The 17,321-nt window shown below is 46.8% G+C and overlaps 1 protein-coding gene across 5 annotated transcripts; it reads left to right on the top strand.

Annotated features, from left to right (window-relative positions):
- The first annotated feature begins 3,718 nt into the window (after positions 1 to 3,718).
- Naca (nascent polypeptide associated complex subunit alpha) lies at positions 3,719 to 16,851 on the top strand. Of its 5 annotated transcripts, none has more exons than XM_039078540.2 (9): positions 3,719 to 4,662; positions 5,455 to 5,526; positions 8,179 to 14,022; positions 15,105 to 15,190; positions 15,533 to 15,610; positions 15,752 to 15,898; positions 16,200 to 16,328; positions 16,459 to 16,581; positions 16,704 to 16,847. In XM_039078540.2, exons 2-9 carry the CDS (start codon positions 5,457 to 5,459, stop codon positions 16,716 to 16,718), a joined length of 6,492 nt encoding a protein of 2,163 aa, XP_038934468.1. In that variant the 5' UTR covers positions 3,719 to 4,662; positions 5,455 to 5,456; the 3' UTR covers positions 16,719 to 16,847. The 5 variants fall into 5 exon arrangements, with proteins under 5 accessions (XP_038934468.1, NP_001185491.1, XP_038934469.1 ...); XM_039078541.2 differs by lacking the exon at positions 3,719 to 4,662 and adding an exon at positions 4,756 to 5,250; NM_001198562.2 differs by lacking the exon at positions 8,179 to 14,022 and having other exon boundaries at positions 4,564 to 4,662; positions 16,704 to 16,851.
- Positions 16,852 to 17,321: the final 470 nt, after the last annotated feature.

Below are 17,321 nucleotides of genomic sequence, written 5' to 3' on the forward strand. Positions count from 1 at the left end.
TCTACTGGCTGCTCTTGTGTGTCAACGTGACACAAGCTGAAGTTATCACAGTGAAAGGAGCCTCAGTTGAGCAAATGCCTCCATGAGACCCAGCTGTAAGGCATTTTTTCAATTAGTGATCAAGTGGGCAGGACCCAGCCCATTGTGGGTGGTGCCGTCCCTGGGCTGGTGGTCCTGTGTTCTAGAAGAAAGCAAGCCAAGAAAGCCAGGGGAAGCAAGCCAGTAAATAACATCCCTCCATGGCCTCTGCATCAACTCCTGCATCCTGACCTGCTTGAGTTCCAGTCCTGACTTCCTTTGGTGATGAACAGCAATTTGGAAGTGTAAGCTAAATAAACCCTTTCCTCCCCAACCTGCTTCTTGGTCATGATGTTTGTGCAGGAATAGAAACCGTGACAAGACAAAGTCAAAAATTTTTTTTTAAGTAATAATTGTATAGCTCTTGAACAGAACCACCCAAAAATATTGACACTAAATTGGAGTTTCAAACTTTAGCCAGTGTGCAAGAAAACAATAAACTACAAGCTGGAGAAATGATAAAGGGGAAAAAATCCACTTGTCACACAGCATGAAGACCGTTTGGATCTCTAGAACCATGTAAATGCTGGGTGCAGTTATCATGAATCTGTAATCCCAGCAGTTTAGGAGAATTAGACGGGAACATCCCTGAAGTTCAAGGGTCAGCTGGCCTGGTCATATAGGTGAGCAAAAGACCCTGTCCCAAACAAACCAATGTTCAAGATTGCCCCCTGGGGATGGAGAGATGACTCGGTGGTGTAGAGCACTGATTGCTCTTACCAAGGTTGTGAGTTCAATTCCAGCAACCATATGGTAGCTCACAACCATCTGATGCCCTCTTCTGGTGTGTCTGAAGACAGTGAGTGACAATGCACTCTCATACATACAAGAAATAAAATCTTTTTTAAAAAAAAGTTTAAAGAAAGATTGTCCTCTGACCTTCGTGTGTGTCTCTGTGTGTGTATGTGCACATAATAGGTCTCTTCCTAGGCTAGACTTACCAACAGACTTAGAAACAATCCATGAGCCCAAGTAGCCTCAACACTGTCCTGGTCAGAAGAACTAGCATGTACTCCTCTGTTATGTATTCCAGGAAGTCCCAGTCTCAAAGGAAGTATCAACTGCTAAATCCAAGGTTGGTTTAAGAAAAGAAAAAACTGGTGGTGGTGAATGTCTTAAGTCCCAGCACTCAGGAGGCAGAGGTAGTGGGATCTCTGAATTGGAGGCCAACTTGGTCTATCTACATACTTCCAGGACAGCCAGAGCTACACAGAGAAACCCTGTCAAAGAAAAGAAGGAGGAGGAAAGAAAGAAAAAAAAACTTGAGTGTGAGGAAGTTTCACACCAGCACTACTCCCCTTCCCTCACCCAATTTCAGAAGAACTGAGTCCTCCAAATTAGTTACTCATGAATAGAAGTAGATGGACATTCAACTCTCCATTCTCCTGCTTCAGCTTCCCAAGTAGATGGGCCACAGAGCCTGGTTTAGCTACACTTTTTTTTTTTTAAAAGGCCATACCTCTTTTTTTTTTTATTCATTTATTATATATAAGTACACTGTAGCTGTCTTCAGACACACCAGAAGAGGGCATCGGATCTCATTACAGGTGGTTGTGAGCCACCATGTGGTTGCTGGGAATTGAACTCAGGACCTCTGGAAGAGCAGTCAGTGCTCTTAACCGCTGAGCCATCTCTCCAGCCCTAGCTACACTTTTAATAGTAATAAACAGTCCTGTGCATACATTACCTGTTGCCTTTCTAGCTGTCCTTTGGAGCAGTAAGGAGTATCCTCATCTCACAGATGAAGGCAAAAGTAAGTTACATAGGCTAAATGGTCCATGTGGGATTCAAAGATTGCAAAATAGTTTTGACGGGGATGGAGGGTTGGTCTTATTTAGCCCAGGCTGGGTTCAAACTTTAACATGTAGCCAAGAATACCTTACCCTGAACCTTTGACTCCCAGATGCCAAGTGCTGACATTACAAGCTTTCACCATCATGCCTGGTCTTAAGAAGTACTGGGCATGGAACAGTGCCTTCACATATGTTGCAAAAGCCTAACAACTGAGCTACAGTCCCACATCTGTTCCCAGTCACTCTCGGTCTCTCCTGTCTGTGATTTCATCATTTCCCAGTCTTTGTAAAGTCTGCTACTCCAACAAATCCTGCTTGTCCTCGTTTTCATTCCTTATACTCAAAGTCTCAAAATGTTTTATATATTTTCTTTTCTGTTTTTATGAGTATGGATGTAGCATTGCCTGAGGATATGGCTGTGCACCCTTACATTCATGCCCCCAGAGTCCAGAAGAGGACTTGGAATTCTCCAGGAGTTTAGTTACAGACAGAAGTGCTGAAGACTCTGGGAATCAAATCTTTGCCCTCTGAGACAGCAGCTAGTGCTCTTAACTGTGAGTCTTCTCTTCAGCCCAGATTTCGATAACATTAAGTTTCAAACCAGGGACAAGTGGCTGAGATGCCTAATTAGCATATCGAAGTGGACATGGCCTCCAGGCTCTCCCAGGATCCCTTAGTCCCCACCTGTTACAGGGTCTGGCTGACCCACTATGCCCTCTACCTGAACTCTCTAGCCCACGGGCTGGGCTACCCTTCCCCCTTCCCACAGAGGCTCTTCCTTGCATAATCCAAACGTTTTGATTACCCACCCTTTTTGTACCTTTGGGTTCCAGGCTGCTACATCTGGTTCCCCTTCTCCTTCCCCTTTTCCCTCCCCTACATGGGCAAGGTCAGTCTGGTCATGTCCACTGGACTGGGGAATCACTCTGCCCCCGCCTCTGCTCTCCCACATGTCTATAATGAACTTTATCCTCCTCCATACCTAAGGGAAGTCATACCCTTTCCTTTTTATTCCTTTTCATTCTTTGTTTATGTGTACTTGATGTGTGTAGTCGGTGGAGTCTGTTCTCTTCCACCTTTCCATGGGTCTCAAGGGTGGAAGGTCACCAGACCTGCACAAGTGTCCAAACAGGCTGGACCAGCTGACCAGCCCAAGCCCAAGGCTCCTTTCAGATGTTTAACTTTCTCAGTGCTTCCTAGAAAACTTAGCCAACCAAACAGATAAGTGTTAGGTTAGCCAGATATGATGGTGTCCAGCTGTCATCTCAACACTTTCCAGGACTACCCCAAGTTTGAGACTAGCCTGGACCTATGGAAAGCTTGCATTAAAAACAAACAACAACAGGTGAGCTAAGTAATTCAGGTTTAATATTGTTGAGTCTTTTTGTAGAACTAAAAGATGGTGTGTAAATCACTTAACTATTTCTTTCACAAAATATTGGTTTTGTAGTATATTCTACTTTCAAAAAGTATGGTTTTGTTTGTTTTGAGATAAGCTCTCAATATCTAGCCCAGGCTGGCTCCAAATTTGCTAGGTTCAGAGGCAGGTGGGTCAGCCTGGTCTGTACAGCACAGGTCTATACCTTGTCTCAAAAACACAAAGCTGGGTCGGGCTTGATAGCCCGGTCTTTAATTCCAGCACTCTGGAGGTAGAGGCAGGTGGATTTCTATGAGTTGGAAATCAACCTTGTCTCAACAAAACACTGCACACACAAAATTCACTGTGTGCACGCTTTGGAGAGGATGACTTTGAGCTTTTGATCCTGTCTCTGCCTCCCAAGTGCTTGATTGGGCTCGCACCACTTGCGATTTTATGTGGTGCTGTGCATGGAGTCCAGGACTTTTTTTTTTTTTTTTTTTTTTTTTTTTGTCCTTTTTTTGGAGCTGAGGACCGAACCCAGGGCCTTGCGCTTCCTAGGCAAGCGCTCTACCACTGAGCTAAATCCCCAACCCCTTTTTTTTTTTTTTTTTTTTTTTAAGATTTATTTATTTCATGTATGTGGGTACATTGTCACTGTCTTCAGACACCAGAAGAGGGCATCGGATCCTATTACAGATGGTTTCGAGCCACCATGTGGTTGTTGGGAATTGAACTCAGGACCTCTGGAAGAGCAGTCAGTGTCCTTAACCACTGAGCCATCTCTCCAGCCCCCAGTCCAGGACTTCTTGCCATGCTACGCAATCACTCTACCAACCGAACTACATTCCCAGGCTCAAGTGTGGGTTTTTAATGTATAGTCCTGTGACCCTAAAATTTTTAGAATATCTGAGAAGTGCCCAGGGTATCCGGCGACGCGAATTGTGTTTATGCTCTGTTTGAGGTTTTTCCTGGAAATAACCGAGCTTTTGCTGCCCTAAATCCTCTTTCCAAAATTTAAACCTAGGTCACTTCTCTCCAATGGCGCGAACACGGGCTCTGTGACGTTCGCTGTTAATTCGCAACTCCTTCTCTCAAAGAGCAAACACGGACGCGTTCTTAAAACAGCTGTCGCTATTTCGCATACGGTCTTGGAGCGTCCCTCGAGGTCAAGGCCATGGCGGGGTGGCCCCTACAGCCCCAGCCAGGCCCGCGTGTCCACTTAGGAATTCCTAGCCTTATTTAGACCGCGCCACCACCGAGCCCGGACAACAGCTGCTCTGCTTGCTACAGGAAGTGGAAGCCCGCGCGCCTGACCCGGAACTATATGTTGGTCCCGCCCTCTTGGTGCCCCGCTTCCTTCTGCAACAGGCGTGGGTCACGGGCTCGCTCGCTCTCTTTCCACCGCCATCTTGGTTCCGTGTTCTCCGCACAGTAAGTGCCGCTTGCGCCTCTGCTTTCCATCCGTAGCCATCCTCGCCTGTTGCGAGCTCTGCGGTCCCGGGCATTTAGTTAAGGAGCACTGGCGGCTCTGTGGAGCTCAGAGTTCTTAACTCGCCCCCGCGCCTGCGGACAAAATGGGGTCTGCGTTTGGGTCCGGGCAAAAGCAGGACAGAAGGGCCACGGGTCCGGCCCCGTATTTAGGCATCGGAACGTGAAAACCATTGGGATATAGCAGGAAAGGCTGGGCGCGCCTGCAATTGGGAAGGGCGCCACAGGGATCTGGGTGAGGTTAAGGGGGTCACAGCCTTGGAACTCGTAACGTCGTTCGTCCTGTGGCAAGGGATTGTCGGGACTTGGGACACCCCGTATTCTTGCTCTGCGAAGTGGTCAGAAGAGTCTATGGGTCCCAGGCTCAGCGGCGTGAATGTTAGGACCGGAAGGGGGCCCAAGGTAGCGCCTGAAATCTCACGATTAGGAGCCAGACCTTGGGATTTGCTGTCCTTGTGGGATCGGAAGAGTGAAAACAAGGACCTGGCCAGTGCGAAGTCAGCTATCTGCTAAGTGAAACCGCTCCGTGAGGTCAGATCCCTTTAGCAGACATCTGAGGGTCCTGGCACCCTGATTCCAGTCGCTTTGGGGAGGTTGTCGTCCGGACCCTCGGGATTTGTTCTTTTAATGGGCTTTATGCATTTTTCTTTTTGAATACTTGACTAGGCAGAATACTTGGGATAGGCAGGTGAATTCACCCTAGTTAATTCGGAGCCTCCATCTTATTCCCTTCAGAAATGCCCGGTGAAGCCACAGAAACCGTCCCTGCTACAGAGCAGGAGTTGCCACAGCCTCAGGCTGAGACAGGTAGGTGCCCATAGCTCTTTTGCTGTTAATTAAAATTGACCCATGGTGGGTAAAGGGACAAATATATTTCTGCCTATTGTAGTTTAATGTCGCTCAAAGAAAATTTTAACACGGGATTGTAGTTTTAGTACACAATTTAATTGCTGTCTTGCCTGGGGGGTGGTGAGTCTTTAGGGAAAGAAAGTGAGATTGTGTCTTTGAGATTTCTACATGGGTTCCCTAGCCTGCTTTGTGATACACCAGCTGTTTGAAAAGCTCTTCTGTAGAATCTAGATATAAGAAACCCGAGTAGGGAAGGGGCCCGGGTGGTTCTGGTCTGTTGTAACTGGGTAGCACAAGCAGGCCAAGGAGATCTGAGCTTTGGTGAAGTTCCGGCCAGCAAGTTGGGTCGAGGTTTTAGATAGCCATGATTGGCACGGAGCCGTTCATCACATGTCTGGATGAGCTATTGCTGCTTCTAAGCCTGTCCTACCTAAGCCTCAGCCTGAGTTAGTTAACTTGTAAGGTTTAATAATGCTCCATTACATAAGACTGAAATAAATTCTTGGGGTTTTCAACTGAAATAGAATTTAGTCTGAAGATAGACTGAAATGCTGGTTGATAGAGCTCTTGAAAAGGAGATCCGGAAAGGGTGAATGGACTTGTTTGCTGAGTCAGCTCTACAGAACTAAATGAAGAGTACCTTATGGATAGCCATTCGATAAGAGCTGGACAGTAGTGCATGCCTTTAATCCAGCACTTGGGAAGCATGGGCACAAATCTCTTGAGTTTCAGGCCATCTTGGTCTACAGACTGAGTTCCACTTTGTTTAAATAGAATTTTTGTTGTTACTCATGGCAGTTTGTGTTTTCTTTCGGAATTAAAGTTATTTATACTTAAAAGCATTAAAGTCCTCCCTCCCCACCTGTCTGATTTTAGCAGCCAAAGGGATTAATCCAGCTGCTAGACCAGAAAGGAAGTGGGACCCTGAGCTGGGAAATGGGCAGTGTGGAGAAGGAATGGTCACTCGGGATCTGCAAATTCAGAGCTCAACAAGAGTTAAACTCTATTTTACAAATGTAGAAGCTGAAAGTGAATTTAGAATATCCTGGTCCCAGGTTTTAAAATAATTTCTAAAGCAGTCCTTAGTGTTAAAAGAATTCCTAATTAGTCTGAACTTGCACTTGTATTGAGGGCATACCTTAATGTCTGTAACTAATTATTCTTAAATGAGTGAAAACAATCAGGATATTGGTTATAGTATAAAAGCAAGAAATGTAGGCATATTTTAAATTCTAGTTAATATGTGTACAAGAAGTATTTGTATTATAATTAGAAGTCTTTGACCTACCAGTTCTCCAGAAAGACTGGCCCCGCCTCCTCTTTGTCCTATAATCTTGTACTATAAGAATTTGAGAATAAAGTGGCTAAGTGGGTGTTTTAATGATTCACACCCTTCTAGGTATTGTTTATTGACTCTGATTTAATCCGGTGTTGTCTCTTGAATGGCAGAAACTATGCTCCTTCAGAAATGGTAGAATATTTAGATGGAATAGCATGCGTATCTGGATTAAGGAGCAGAGAGCGTGTATTTTATTACACACACATATACATACATACATACATACATACATACAATTTCTTTTTTTTTTTTTTTTAAAGATTTATTTATTTATTATATAAGTACACTGTAGCTATCTTCAGATACACCAGAAGAGGGCATCGGATCTCCTTACAGATGGTTGTGAGCCACCATGTGGTTGCTGGGAATTGAACTCGTGACCTCTGGAAGAGCAGTCGGGTGCTCTTAACCACTGAGCCATCTCTCCAGCCCCATACATACATTTCTAAAGCATAACTTAACAATTTGGGTTTAGTTCATGATATAACCCCACCTTGTCCTCTTCTGAGCCCTAACTGAGTTAAAGAGCCAGTATTCTCGTTTTTCATACCATCCCCCACCCTAGAAGTCTAAAAGTATGACCAGAAAAGATTTGGGTGACGTGTGGTCACACTCCTTTAATCCAATCAGAGAGAGAGATGACCCCAAGTTCCTGGGGCTACTGTGAGACTATGTCTAAAAAACAAAACATTGGAAATAGTGTCGGTTTTGTGAAGGAGGAGGAAATTACTCTGGGTTGGTAGCTAGTGCCACAGGGTGTAAGAAGCCAAGAATTGTAGATTCAAGGCCAGTCTAAGAAATTGGTAGGACTGTCTCATAAAAGAGGGCTAAGGTTTATATACATAGTAGTATATAAAGTAGTATATATATATATATATGTATATATATATAGTAGTATATATACAAGTAGTAGCGTTCTTGCATAGCATGTGTAAAACCCTAGGCTTAATGAGTAATAGGGTGTGGGCCTGTGCTCCCCATTTAGAGATGAGCTAGTTAGTCTTGGACTGTCTGCCCCACCTTAAAATAGTTGATTTTGAAGGATGAAGTCCACTTAAACACTGAAATATGCACAGGCAGAGTTGATATTGCTTGTCACCCATTTCTAATCCTGTGTGGTGACTATCATTCTCAGATTTTAAACTTGGTTGTTTCCTGTGAGGCATGTTACCAACTTGGGCTGCACAACTCACCTTTCCCACACCCTTTATCTCCTTTTTTGTTTTGTCTTGATTTTTATTTTATTTTATTTTATTTTTGCTTTTCTCCAGCTGTGCTTCCTATGTCTTCAGCCTTGAATGTTACTGCTGCTCCAGGGCAGCCTGGATCTCCCTCTCCTTCCTCCCTGGGCCCCCAGCAAAGCCCTCTAGTGACTGCTGCCCATCAGTCTTCTCCACTCCCCTCTAGTCTTCCCTCCACCCCCTTTGAAGTTCCTTTTGCCCAGCCAGAAACTGCTGTGCCTTCAGGAGCTGCCCCTCCCGCCCCAACTTTCCTGCCACACCTGATAGGGCCTCCTATCTCCCCAGCTGCCTTAGCTTTGGCCTCTCCCGTGATAGGTCCAGCTCAGAAAGGTGCCCGTTCCTCCTCTGCTCCCTTGTCTCTGGTCGCATTGGCTCCTCACTCTATTCAGAAGAGCTCTGTGTGTCCCCCTCACCCTCTCACCTTACCTCCATCAGCTGCTGGAGCAGAGTCAGGGGCATTGACATCTCTGACAGCTTCCATCCCTCTCTTAGAATCAAAGGCTTCTACCAGTCAAGTTCCCTCTCAGGGAACCCCGAATCTGAAAGGTACTACTACCCCGTGTCCTCCAGATGTAGTCAGTGCTTTTCCTTCCCACCTTGAAAACCCCCTGGCCTCTGTTCAGCCTGGTTTAACATCCTGTCCTCAAACACTGTCCATCACTTCCCCAGTTAAAGGTGTTCCCATTTCCTCAGCTCTGACACAAAGTCTGCTAAGCCTTAACCTTAGGGGACCTGTTAGTTCACCTCCTCAGAGCACTGTAACTCCCAGCATCCCCCCAGCAGCCTCAGCTTCCCTGGGTTCTCCTCTTCCACTTCTACATCACAGTTCTTTGGATTCTCCTGTCCAGCCTCCAGGTCAGTCAGGTCTTACAGTGAACACCACCATTTCTGTAGATCATCCTTTTGTTGCAGCCTCTTACCCACCTGAGCGATCGGCAGTTTCTCCTCTTCCTTCCAGACATGAGCTGGCTGCTGATTCTGGGGCAGCTCCATCTATTGACAAAGGCTCCTCAGCTGTTACTAAGGAAACCTGCAGCTCTTCTGGCTCTGCGAATGAAGCTGGTACTTCATTGTCTCCTGCAGCCCCTCTCACTCCCAAAAGTTCTAATGCTGCTCTGCAGCCCTCGGTGACTCAGGTTCCTCCTCCTCAAAAACCTGGCTTAAAAGAAACTCCTGCCTCTTGTATTAGAGCCATGCACCCTGCACTGGATAACCCTTCTACCATGTCTGTAGCACCTGCCACTCATGTGTCTCCTCCAGCTTCATCGGGTCTTATAAAAAGTGAAGACCCAGCGTCCCCTGTTTCTTCACTTTCAGTACCTGCTGCTCATAAGCCGTTTCCTGCCCCTTCAATGTCAACTACTCTAGGGATACCTGTGTCTCCTCTGCCAGCCACTGAAGGCCTTCAAAATCTTCCGATTTCAGTAAATGCAGGAGCCCCTGTTTCTCCAGCCCAGGCAGGGCTTCCTATCAGAAAAGATACTACTGTACAAACCTTGGCCCCAGTAGCACTTAAAGAGTCTCCCTCTTCTCAAAGCGCATCTTCTTTGGAGGTGCTTTCAGAAGACACAAAGAAGACTACAGGAGGGCCTGCCCCTGTGGTGCGACCAGCCATTGCTACTGGTGCTCCTACTACCCTGGACTACCCACCTGCCGGCTATGTGAACCCAAACCCTGTCAGTCAGCCTCTCAAAAGTTCTGCCCCAGCAATGGCTCCATTTCTTTCAGAAAGTTGTGATTCTAAAGGGCTGGTCCCTAGAACTGCCAAAGATACCTTTCCTTCTGTTAATTCACCTCTGGTTCCTTTACCCTCTGAAGGCTGTCCTGTGGCTCCATCTATGGCGTTGTCCCACCAGAATGCTTCTGTTTCTGTGACTACTGCCAAGTCTGTACCCTTTCCTGCTCCTCCCTCAGCTGGAGTTTCTTTTTCCAGTGCAAAGAAAGTCGATGTTGTCTCTCAGATGGAGTCTTCAGACTCCTCTCAAGAAGGGCACCCAAATGCTTCTGTGTCTTCTCAGACTAAACGGCCTGCATCCAAAAAGGGTTCTTTTCCCTCAGATGTTTCTCCTGGAAATGTTTCCTCTCCTCATTGTTCACTTGAGACTTCTTTTCTCCCAGAGGCAGGTCTTTCTTTTCAAGGCCCTAAAGGCGCCTCTATTGTTCCCACAGAAACTTCTGTATCCTCCAAAAAGACCCCAGCAGAAATTCTTCCTTCCCCCCAAAAGACACCAACGGCTACAGCTTCCAGACTGACCTCAGCAGTCCAGTCTCCTAAACTGGACCCTACTGTATCAGATGTGATTCCAGCAACTGTAGTCCCCAGAGATACTTCTGCAAGCCTTTCTCTCAAAAGTGTCCCAGCTGTGACTTCTCTGTCTTCCCAAAAGGCCCCTGCAGCCCCATCTCCTAACGAAGCCCTCGTTGCTCCTACAGAGATTCCCACCTCCCTCAAAAATGCCCTAGCAACTACAGCCCCGAAAGAGACTTTAGCAACCTCAACTCTCAAAGTTGCCTCTACTGCCCCAGTTGTGACTTCTCCCTCCCCACAGAAGACTCCAAAATCCGTATCTCCTAAGGGTGCCCCCGCTGTCACCTCTAAAAAGGCAAAAGAAATTGCAGCCTCCAAAGAAGTGTCAACATCCCAGTTTCCCAAAGAGGCCCCTCTTCTACCACATGCAGCTCCTACCTCCCCACCAAAGTCCCCAGCCACTGACCCACTCAATGGGGCTCTAACAAGCCCATCCCCCAAAGTTGCCCCTGCCACCCTAGTTGAGAGTCCTACCTCTCCTAAAAAGGCCCCCAAAACTGCAGCCCCCAAAGAAACTCCAGTGACTCCATCTCTTGAAGGGGTTACAGCTGTACCACTGGAGATTAATCCTTGCCCCAAAAAGGCCCCCAAAACTTCAACCCCCAAAGAAAGTTCAGTGACTCTATCTTCCAAAAGAACCCCTAAAAGTGCAGTTTCTAAAGAAATTCCTTCTAACGAAGTCACAGCTGTGCCATTGGAGATTTCTCTGCCTCTAAAAGAGACCTCCAAAAGTGCAATACCTGTTGAAAAGTCAACCTCATCCTCAAAAAGTTCCCCCAAAACTGTAGCCCCCAAAGAAACTCTGCCTGAAGAGGTCACAGCTGTGCCTCTGGAGGTTTCTCTGCCTCCAAAAGAGATGCCCCAAAATGCAAGCCCCAGAGAAACTCCACCTGAAGGAGTCACAGCTGTGCCATTGGAGATTCCTCCTACCCCAAAAAAGGCCCCCAAAACTTCAGTCCCTAAACAGATTCCTGTAACCCCATCTCCCAAAGATGCCTTTACTACCCTAGCTGAAAGTCCTCCCTCCCCCAAAAAGGCACCCACAACTGCAGCCCCCAAAGAAGTTCCAGCAGCCCCATCAGTGGGGATCACAGCTGTATCAGAGATTTCTCCCTCCCCAAAAAAGACCTCAAAAACTGCAGTCCCCAAAGAAGATTCAGCAACCTCATACCCCAAAAGGTCCCCCAAAACTGCAACTCCCAAAGAAAATTCAACTTCATCCCCAAAAAGGTCCCCCAAAATTGAAGCCCCCAAAGAAACTCTAGCCACATCTCCTGAGGGGGTTACAGCTATGCCACTGGAGATTCCTCCTTCCCCCGCAGCTCCAGCCTCCAAACGGGTTCCTGTGACCCCATCTCCCAAAGGTGCCTCTAATACCCTAGCTGAGAGTTCTGCCTCCCCTAAAAAAGCCCCTAAAACTGCAGCCCCCAAAGAAACCTCAACTCCATCCCCCCAAAAAATTCCTAAAATGTCAGGTCCCAAAGAGACTCCAGCAACCCCACCTTCCAAAAAGAGCCCCAAAACTGTAGCCCCCAAAGAAACTTCAGCACCTTCTGAGGGGGTCACAGCTTTACCACTGAAGGTTCCTCCCTCCCCCAGAAAGGCCCCCAAAACTGCAGTCCCCAAAGAAACTCCAGCCCCATCTCCTGAAGGGGTCACCACTGCACTAGTGCAGATTCCTCCCTCCCCCAGGAAGGTCAAGAGAACAAGCTCCAAAGAAACACCCACAAACCCATCTCCTGAAGGAGTTACAGCTGCACCACTAGAAATTCCCTTAACTTCCAAAAAGAACCCCAAAATGGCAAGCCCCAAAGAAATGCTAGTAACCCCACCTTCCAAAAAGGTTTCCCAAACTGGAGATCCCAAAGAAACTCCACCTGAAGGGGTCACAGCTGTGCCACTGGAGATTCTTCCTTCCCCCAAAAAGACTCCCAAAACTGTAGTCCCTAAACAGGTTCCTGTAACCCCATCTCCTAAAGATGCCCCTACTACTCTAGCAGAAAGTCCTCCCTCCCCCAAAAAGGCACCCACAACTGCAGCCCCACCCTCTGAAAGGGTCACCACTGCACCACCAGAGAAGCCTGCCACCCCACAGAAGGCCTCAGCGACCGTAGCCTCCAAAGTGCTGGTCCCTGCTGAGACACTGGAAGTTGCTGTCTCCCCCAAAGAGACTCATCCCTCCTCCCATAAAAAGACCCCAAAGACTGTAGATCTTAAAGAAGGTCCAGCAGCCCTCCCTCCCTCCCCCACAAAGAGCCCCAAAATTTCATCTTCCAAAAAGGCACAAAATACTTCTGCCCCTATCGAGTTTCCAGCAAGCTCTTCTATTAAAGCTGTCACCACCTCACTGGCACAGACGGTTCCCTGTGTGCAAAAGGCTCCATCAACAATAGCCCCCCAGGAGAATTCAGCTGCCCCAGTTGCTATTCCTGTCTCCAACAAAAGCCCAGCAGCCCCAACTACTGCAAATGCTTCTGTTGCCCTAGCTGCCGCTTCCCTTTCCCCAACTCCCCAAGTCAAGATTTCTCCTTCCAAAAAGACCCCAGCTACTTCAGCTCTTCAAACAGTTCCAAAAGAGGCCACAACCATCCCATCTGGTAAAAAGGCTCCAGCCATTGAGACCTCCAATGAGACTTCAACAACTCTATCTCTCAAAGGGGCCCCCAAGGAGACCTCAGAAACTTCAACATCCAAAGGAGTTCTCACGTCCACAGTCAACTCTTCCTCTCCTAAAAAGGTCCCATCCTCCAAAAGGGCCTCTACTCTCCCAGCTACAACTCTTCCCTCTATTAAAGAGGCCTCTGTTCTCTCACCCGTTCCTACTTCTTCCACAAAAGACTCCCACACTTACCCAGTGTCCACAGCTTGTAGCACAGCAACTACTACCCCTCAGGCATCTGAAAAGCTCCCAGCAAAGAAAGAACCTGCAGCTCTCACAGAAGTGCCTGCTGCACCTGCTCCAGAAAGTGCTTTGGCCATCACTGTTCCCATTCAGAAAGTCCCAAGAACCAAGCGCAATTCTGCTTCGCCTCCTAAGTGCCCAGATCCCTCTGCTAAGAAAGATACAAAGGGCCTCCTTTCTGCGGTAGCTCTAGCCCCTCAGACAGTCCCTGTTGAGAAAAACTCTTCAAAACCTATAGAAGTTCTGCCTCTTTGCCCTGCAAAAGGCAGCGATTCTGTTCATTCCCCAAAGGGACCCATGGAGTCTCAGGAAGCTACTCCTCAGGCAGCATTTACCTCTGACAAAGTCCTTCCAAAAGCTGTGTCTAAGTCTGTGGCTCCAAAGCCTACCCTAGCAGCTTCCCTGACTCTTGCTCCCTCCCCAGTTCCCCCTCTGCCTCCTAAGCAGCCATTTCTTCAATCGGCACCTGAGTCCGTGCTGGAATCACCCTCTAAGCTCCCAGTCCCTGCAGATGAGGATGAGCTGCCGCCTCTGATTCCCCCGGAAGCAGTCTCTGGGGGAGTGCCTTTCCAGCCGATCCTGGTCAACATGCCCACCCCTAAACCTGCTGGGATCCCTGCCCCAGCCCCCTCTGCCAAGCAGCCTGTTCTGAAGAACAACAAGGGTATTTGCCTTGGTTTGCTGTGTGCATGGTGTGTTGCCCACACCCCTCTTGGGCTCCCCACCAGTACTAACTAGGATGCGTCGCTTTATACAGTATGTCTGCTTGAGTTTGGGTGTAGTACATAAAATGGTAACTTTAAATGTAGAAGCCTAGGAATACGAACTAAATCTTGGTTTCTGTCATCTCAGGTAATACTTTGTGTCTTGTGTAAAGTGATCCAGACTAAGTAAGCTCTGGATCTAACATCCTTTTTAACCTGAGCTGATACTGAAAACCAAGTTCTACCAGACCTTTACTCCAATTCTCATCACATCACTAACCTTGTCCCTGGGCCTGGAATTTGCTTTTGTAAAAAGTAATTAAAATGGGAAAAAAGGGAGAAAAAAAACCTTGAAGCTATTCCTTTTCTTCTTAGATTTAGTAACTGCCAGTTGCCCAGAGACTTCCTTTTCTTAAGAATGTAGAGGGTAGAGAGCTGTTCTTCCCGGCCTGAGAATGGTGTGGGTATATGTTTTCCTCTTCTTCAGTAGACTTTACTGATGCTTGGCCCTTCCACTGAAAGAAAGTCAGGATGTGCCGGTTGTGTTTGGGAGTGGGGAACCATGGGTCTGTATCTAGAAGAGGGAGAGATAATAAGGTTTAGCAATATGGAGGTTGTTTAGTGCCTTGTAACTCCTTCTGTAAGTGGTTTGAGAGGCAGAACGTATGTGCACAACTGCTTCTGAAAAACCTTCCAAGGGTTTTCAGAACCCTTAATTGCTTCTAAAGATGCCTTTTATCGGATTATTTCTGGATGGGGATAATTTAGAATATTGTGAATGCTTGGTGTTTGTGCCAAGAAGCGAACACCTTAAGAGAGAAGGCAGTCCCAGCACATAAGCTGCCTAGCTGAATCTAGCTACTGTCCCACATCTGAGGAAAGGGGGCCTTGGGCTGGGTCACAGAAGCCAGTTGGCTTACATTTAGCCTTGTAAGTAAGGCCTTGCCTAAAGCAGTGACAGCTAATTCAGACAGGTCATGAGGAGGTACCGCCTCTTAAAATTCTACTGTTGAAAATAATACAAGTTAACTTGTTACCCTAGGGTCGGGAACAGAGTCTGACAGTGATGAATCAGTGCCAGAACTCGAGGAACAGGATTCCACACAGACAGCCACACAACAGGCCCAGGTAAGTGTTCTCTTAGTTACTTACATTGAGTCAAGAAAGCACTAGAGGACAAGTACGGCGACTAGTTCCTATAATCCTAGTACTAGTACTTGGAAGGCTGAGGCAGAAGTTGAAGGTTAGCCTGGGCCACAGTGAGAATATGCCTCAAAAAGGGGGGGGGGGTTGCTTGAAGGTCTGCAACCGAGAGGCTATTTGAACTGTGAGTCTTTTTTTATAAAGCAAACCACATTCAAGCAAGCATCCAAAGCTTTGGATCTGTTTGAGGCAAGATCTGCTGACTTCCAGGATAGCCAGGGCTACACAGAGAAACCCTGTCTCAAAAGAAAACTTCTGTCTTCTCAGCTGGCAGCCGCGGCTGAGATCGATGAAGAACCTGTTAGTAAAGCCAAGCAGAGTCGGAGTGAGAAAAAGGCAAGGAAGGTAAGGAGTCATACATGTGGATCGGGGCTTGGGGGTGTGTGTACATGGAATCCCAGCACTTGGGGCTGTTTCTGTTTTGTTTTTGTCTTTTTGTTTAAAGCTGCTCCTAAAGTTAGAAACTTAATGTTCATTTCTCTTTAGGCCATGTCCAAACTGGGTCTTCGACAGGTTACAGGGGTTACGAGAGTCACTATCCGGAAATCTAAAAATATCCTCTTTGTCATCACAAAACCGGATGTCTACAAGAGCCCAGCTTCAGATACCTACATAGTGTTTGGGGAGGCCAAGGTCAGTAGAATTTCAGGTGAATTGCTCCAGACCAGTATTGTTATTTGGGGTCAGATAACTCATTGCTGCTGCTACTGAGAGGTTAAGCCCCAATTGTGATGCCAAAAAGAAAAAGAGAGGTTGGGGATTTAGCTCAGTGGTAGAGCGCTTGCCTAGCAAGCGCAAGGCCCTGCGTTTGGTCCCCAGCTCCGAAAAAAAGAAAAAAGAAGGAAAAGAAAAAAGAAAAAGAAAAAATGTCTGTGGCATCTAGTTGTCAAGACGCAGTTTTCACTCACAGACGTCTGCCTGTGCCTCCCTGTAGATTGAGGACTTGTCGCAGCAAGCACAGTTGGCAGCTGCTGAGAAGTTCAAAGTTCAAGGAGAGGCTGTTTCCAACATTCAGGAGAACACGCAGACGCCGACTGTCCAAGAGGAGAGCGAAGAAGAGGAGGTAATCCACAGAGTCTGAAGACTTTACTCAAACCTCTCTGTGTTGGCAACTTTTGCTTCAGAGCACTTTGGAAGTTATTCTTCTCTTTGATTTATTAAGGTTCTCCTCCTCCCCCTCCCCCTCTTTTTAGGTTGATGAAACGGGTGTGGAAGTTAAGGACATAGAGTTGGTCATGTCACAAGCAAATGTGTCAAGAGCAAAGGCTGTCCGAGCCCTGAAAAACAACAGTAACGATATTGTAAATGCTATTATGGTGAGTGGCCCTTCAGTCAGGCTTCATTCCGAAGCCTGGACTGTCTTAGATTTTAATGACCTGAATTCTCTACCTCTCAGCCTATAAACACCTCTAATTATCTTTTTTTTTCTTCTTTACAGGAATTAACAATGTAATTATCTGACAGCAAGGACACCCTCCTCCCCCTTCCCCCCCTTTTTGGTGTTTGAAAAGTGGAACTACAGCTTGGTTTAAAATTTGTACTGTTTCTATCACTAATAAAGTGTAGCTTCTTGTTGGATGGACTCAGTGGGTGTTAGATCTTTTCCCAAAAAGTAAATTGAAGGTGTTTAAGACCTTCAAGTGTGGGGTTGGGGATTTAGCTCAGTGGTAGAGCGCTTGCCTAGCAAGGGCAAGGCCCTGGGTTCAGTCCCCAGCTTCGAAAAAAAAGAAAAGGGAGGAAAAAAAAAAAAGACCTTTAAGTGTGTTTCTTTCTCTTACTCTCCCTCCTTCTTCCTCTGTTCCTGCCCCTCCCTGTCCCTGTCCCTCTCCTCTTGTTTGCAGATACTATATGGGAAAAATCCTTTTTGAAAACTTTTTATTATCTTGTTGGGCATAGTGGCCTACAACTTAATTAATTCCAGCATTTAGGAGGCAGAGGCAGGAGAACCTCTCTGAATTTGAAACCAGCCTGGTCTGCATAGTGAGTTCTAGACCATGTCTCAAACAAAAAAAATTTTTTAAACTCTAGGTGACACAATGTGATCAGGAAACTTGTC

The sequence above is a fragment of the Rattus norvegicus genome, chromosome 7, assembly GCF_036323735.1.
Source record: "Rattus norvegicus strain BN/NHsdMcwi chromosome 7, GRCr8, whole genome shotgun sequence".
In the NCBI taxonomy this organism is placed as follows: Eukaryota; Metazoa; Chordata; class Mammalia; order Rodentia; family Muridae; genus Rattus; species Rattus norvegicus.